Source organism: Wolffia australiana, chromosome 4 (genome assembly GCF_029677425.1).
Source record: "Wolffia australiana isolate 7733 chromosome 4, ASM2967742v1".
Lineage (NCBI taxonomy): Eukaryota > Viridiplantae > Streptophyta > Magnoliopsida > Alismatales > Araceae > Wolffia > Wolffia australiana.
In genome coordinates this window covers 337,092-342,739 of record NC_135838.1, presented here as the reverse complement: position 1 = coordinate 342,739, position 5,648 = coordinate 337,092, and the positions used below count along the sequence as shown (strand labels likewise).

Here is a 5,648-nt window from a genome sequence, read left to right as displayed (position 1 = left end):
ATTGATGCATTAAAAAACAACAGAATACCCTCTCCTCATACAAGGGCATTTTTTTCATTCATCTAGCTGCTGAACCTTCCATGCTTCCATGATATCTCTCTCTCTCCACAGAGTGGACCCAGAAGAGACGGTTATTTCGAATAGGCTCCAAGAAACAGCTTCATTCACATTCCACCACCAAAAGTTTTGTTATTATGAAATTACTCACCTTGTCCTTTTTAACTACAAGAATAAAATAAAGGCCACTTACCTCTTGTCTGCACCAATTGACATGTCAAACCACTTTCAAAAAGGACTCAGAACAAAAAAAAGTTCAATATGGGGTAAAAGAAGAATCCCTTTACAAAAATTTCCATTTAAAAAAAAAAGATGTTGAGAGAAACATGAACAAAAAGGGAATTTTGTAGAATAAGTGTAACAGATGGCCTGTTTCTCTTCGAGCCCAAAAGGCACAAATTGGGCCTCCTTGAACATACATTTGGGCTACATCTTAACAAAGAAGACTCTGCGAATTTACCACTTCCTGCCTTGGATCAGGCCCCCATATTTTTACACAATCATGAAGCTGATGAAAATTTTGGTGCAATATTGAGAGAGAGAGAGAGAAGAGAGAGAGAGAGTCACCCAATTTTTAGCGCCTCCCTGAAACCAACGCTGAAGTTACGCTGCAATCCCTTCTTCCCAAGGTCAAGATTCCCCTTTTGCATCATGGCTACAAACTCGTTGTAGTCTATGCGTCCATCCTGGAAGAACAACAGAGAGTTAATCTAAGTAATAAATAATTTTTTTCCATGAATCCAGGTTCAGAGACTTGAGTTTTGCAACGTTCTATTTTTTTGATGACATAATTTTTCCACAAATCCAGCTCTTAGATGAAATAAAACGTGGGAGGGCAACGGAAAGGTTTAATCTGGATAATAACATCTCATTTCCACAAAGATAAGGTTCGACGGTTTAATCTGCATGGTAAACCCCAGTTGTTAGAGGAAAAATAAAACCTGGGAAGGCTTCGTCTGGGTGATGATAGGATATAAAATTTCCATAAAACCAGGTTCACCTGTTTGACGGTGAGATTTTATGTTTATTTGATGAGATTACGGACAAAATCTAGGACTCTGAAATTCAAATTCCTGAGGAAAATAAACCAGAAATTTGGAATCGAAGCAACATATAAATTAGACGAGAACTAATTAAAGAATGAAGAAAAATAAACCGCACATTATCTTGGTCAACGTCGCGAATGACATCTTCTAGCTTCATGTCCTCGATGCCAAACTCCTCACAAGCCTGTTGAATTTCGTCGAGGGTGATGAACCCGCTGCCGTCCTTGTCAAAGTACTGGAAAGCTGCGTAGAGATGGTCCTCCCTCTCCACCTTGTTCAGGTGAAGAGTTGCCGCTATGAACTCCCCATAATCTATGGTGCCACTGTTATCGATATCCGCCTGCGTTTTCAACCCAAAATAATAAAATCAGGTCGAACAAAGGTGGTTAAATCCTCGCCTATATCCGATTGTTTCTGTTAGATTTGGGCGATCCAGTTAGATTTGCCTGATCAAGAACCAGTGGAGGGAGTCAATTGATCGAATAGCCTTGGATCGGACGTGGAAAATCACCCTCTATATGCAATTGTTTCTGTTAGGGTTGGCCAATCCAACTAGATTGGCCTGATCTAGAACGGTTTGACTGAGTGAATTGTTTGAAGGGATTGACAGTTTTTTTTATTTCTGCCCTCTGCATGTATTTACTATTGTTAGGGTTTGGCTATCCAATTAGACAGGCCCGATGGGGATTGGATAGACAGAATCAAATGATCTAACATAGAAAACGCCCTATACATGCAATTCTTTCTGTTAGGGTTCTGCAATGCAATAAGATCAGCCAGATTCACAGACTTCATTGATCTAACGTGAAAATATGTCCTCTACATGCAATTTCTGTTAGGGTTAGACGATCCAATTTGATCAGCCCAATCCAGGTTGGAGAGATAAGAGTCCAGTGACCAAATGGTTTTGATCCCACAAGGAAAATTATCCTCAACATGCAATTATTTCTGTTAGGATTTGCCATCCAATTAGATCAGGTTGATCTCTAGATTGGATCGATCTTTGATCGATAAAGGATCTTTAGATCAGCCCGATAGATGATCAGATCGAGTATTTATCAGGTCAATCCGTTATTGGATCGATCTATGTAATCATTTGATTCAATAATTGGGTGATTTGATTAGTTGATCGTTTGATTAGATCATTGTGTAATCTTGTTAGTCGATCATTTGATTATCGAGATGAAGCATACTTTCTGTGACATTAGATTCTTAAGTAAAGATGAGAATATAGTGGGGAAAAATTTAGCGATGCTTACTGCTTGCATCAGAGAGTAGATTTCAGAATCCTTCAGATTAGCCCCTACTCTCTCTAGTCCCTTCTTGAGCTCCTCGTAGGTGATCTGGCCACTGTTATCTGTATCAATCATCTTGAACATTTCTTTCAAGCCAGCAATCTCGTCCTCCGATAGACTCTCAGCAATTACCTGCAGAAGCAAAATGAACATTTATTATTACAAATTTAAATCTTTCTACATCCATTACTGTATTTATTTTCTTTAAATTGGAGAGTTCTAGCGCTATTTATGGGAGACTTACCCGCAATGCTAGTTTTTTCAGCTTATTCATGGCAGAAAACTGTTTTAACCGTGACAGAACCGCCGAGTCGAGGGGCTTGTCAGGAGCCACACCATCAACTCTCACCCATGGATGACCTGGGTAAAGAAATAAAGATATCCTTAAAATGTCTTTAAAATAAATATTTTTCTTCCTTGACTAAGAAAAATACCATAATAACATCGTGCTTATTCGTTTATGCCTAATACCGTGCCTACTCTCAGGCTTTAATATTCATAATACTAATTGAGCATGATATTAGTTAATCCCACTGAATCCCAATCATGATCTCTAAAAAAGGAAAAGTCCGCACAATAAAGAGAGGGAGACGGAAAATACTGGAAAGGTATAACTTATGAACGAAATTAGGACTCTGCGATTAAAGAACTGCACCTGCATAGAACTGAAAAGAAGAAAAAAAGATTGGAAAACTCACTCAAAACTTCGTGCGCCTTCAACCGTTTCTTGGGGTCTCTGACGAGCATCTTCTTAACTAGATCCTTTGCACTCTCAGATATGCTCGGCCAAGGGTCAGAATCAAAATCAAGAGTGCCATGAAGAACTTGCTCGAATATCCCTTGCTCCGATTCTAGGTTAAATCAAGATGAGGGTAGTTACAGATTAATAATGAAATAAACTATTGAAGTTAAAAACGACTAATAATTGACAAGGTTATTACCAGCCCAGAAGGGGGGAACTCCAGACAATAATATATAAAAAATCACGCCAGCACTCCATACATCAACCTCTTGGCCATAACGCTTCTTTAGAACTTCGGGCGCGACATAGTATGGGCTACCAACAACATCGGTAAAAATGTCTCCTGCAGTCATACATGGCCATATTATATAAATGATTGACCAGTACTTAAAAAAAAACAGTCGAGGGAAAGAAATCGATTACAATTATGACGAATAACTGTACAGCGGATTATAAAACAAAAAGTCATGTATGCTTCCCCCGTAAATAAGTTTCACCTCAAGAATTCTTATATTCATAAAACAAGAGTCCACTTCCTAAGCAGAGCCGATTCGTCAGAGAAATTCACGTAGAACAAGATTGCATGCAAGATGAGCTATTTGATAGACACCAAAACATTCAAAAATGAATCCATGATTCGAAAATAGAGGAGAAACTATGAGCTTCTTGACGCAATTCATAGTTACACCACGAATGTTTCCTCTAATTCTGATAGAACATCCACTTCTCGAGCAGACCCAATTCGTCAGAGAAATTCGCGTAGAACAACAAGGGTATTGATAGATGGCGGAAGATCAAGGAAAAAGGGAGCAAATCTACGATGACGTACCCGGCTTGAAGAAGACGGAGAGGCCGAAATCGATGGTCTTCAAGGGGGAATCCTCCTTCTGGTCGACGAACAGGAAATTCTCGGGTTTGAGATCGCGGTGAAGAACGCCCATCGAATGGCAGGCCTCGACGACGCCGACAATAACCCTCGCGAGCTCGGCGGCCTTCCTCTCGGAGTAATGGCCCCGCTGCACGATCCGATCGAAGAGCTCGCCGCCGCCGCACAACTCCATGACGAGATGAACAGCGACGGCGTCCTCGTAAGCTCCGACGATGGAGATGACGTTGGGATGGCCGGCGAGGTGGTGCATGATCTGGATCTCGCGGCGGACGTCCTCGACGTCGTCGTCGGTGGTGAGCTTGCGCTTGGCGATGGTCTTGCAGGCGTAGTGGTTGCCGGTGGCCTTCTCGATGCAGAGGTGGGTCGTGCCGAACTGGCCCTGCCCGAGCCGCTTGCCGAGGCTGTAGAGGTCCTTGATGTTCTCCGTCCGGTGCTTCAGCACGCGGTCCGCGCGCAGCCCGGCGCAGGCCGAGGGCTTCTTCGCGTGCCCGGGCTTCTTCTTCTCCCCCGCCGGAGGGGGCTGATTTGGGGGCGAATCCGTCATCGTCGGCGGATCCGGCGGGGCCGTGGCGGCGTAGGCGGCGGCGTTGGCGTTGGCGTTGGCGTTGGCGTTGGCGTCGGAGGAGGAAGAGGGGGAAGGGGCGGACTGGTGGCGCCAGAGAGTGGCGGAGACGGATTGGAAGAAGCCTTGGGGGCTGATGCGAGGGCCGACGCACGAGTTCCCCATCGCACGAGGAGGAGGAATCGAGGATCTCTCTCTCTCCCTCACTCTCTCTCTCGATCGATCGAGATCGTTGCGCGCATCAATGGCGGAAGATCATCATCATCGTCGCGCGAGGAGGAGGAATCGAGGATGTCTCGATAGATCGATCGATCGAGATTGTTGCGCGCATCAATGGCGGAAGATCATCATCATCATCGCGCGAGGAGGAGGAATCGAGGATGTCTCGATCGAGATTGTAGTGCGCATCAAAGGCGGAAGATCGTCATCGCGCGAGGAGGAGTCGAGGAGGAAAGGAGGAGCAGCTCGCAGGGGGAGAGGAAGAGGAATCGAGGAGGATACGTATTTATAGAAAGAGAGAGAGAGAGAGAGATGGATGGGGAGGGGAGGTAGGGTGAGCGTGTTTTCCTCCCTAGGAAAGATGATAATATATATCATCCTCGTTTGACTGGATCAACTCCATCTCTCTCTCTCTATATATTTATATATATTCTCCCTGTCTATACACTCTCTCCCTCATCTCTCTAATCACCCTCTCCTCTCTCTCTCCCTCATCTCTCTATACTCTCTCTCTTATCTCTTTGTATGCCCTCTCTTTCATCTCTGTCTCTCTCATCTCTTTCTCTTATCTCTCTCTATGCTCTCTATCTCCCTAACAGTGTGCTGCCGTCCGGACGGGACGCGGTCCCGGCCCCGCGGAGGGCTGGGACGCGTGACGGGACGCGGTCCCGGCCCCGGCCCCGAGGGCTCACGGGCCCGGATGACACGGCCCCGGGCCCGGCGGTGAAGGGGGGACGTTGGACGGGACGCCATTCCGGCCCCGGGGCCGCTTCCCTGGTCAGTCGACCGCACCCCAGACTCTGGGGCCCAGAGTTCTCAATTTCTCATTCATTTATAC

At 45.2% G+C, this 5,648-nt stretch overlaps 1 protein-coding gene across 1 annotated transcript; it reads right to left on the bottom strand.

Annotated features, from left to right (window-relative positions):
* Positions 1-296: 296 nt before the first annotated feature.
* Positions 297-5,088, bottom strand: LOC144702691 (calcium-dependent protein kinase 10-like). Its single transcript, XM_078574691.1, has 7 exons — positions 3,970-5,088; positions 3,340-3,483; positions 3,097-3,249; positions 2,643-2,758; positions 2,363-2,530; positions 1,219-1,443; positions 297-743 (listed from the first exon to the last, which is right to left on the bottom strand). The coding sequence occupies exons 1-7, from the start codon at positions 4,754-4,756 to the stop codon at positions 621-623; spliced, it is 1,716 nt and encodes a 571-aa protein (XP_078430817.1). The 5' UTR covers positions 4,757-5,088; the 3' UTR covers positions 297-620.
* Positions 5,089-5,648: the final 560 nt, after the last annotated feature.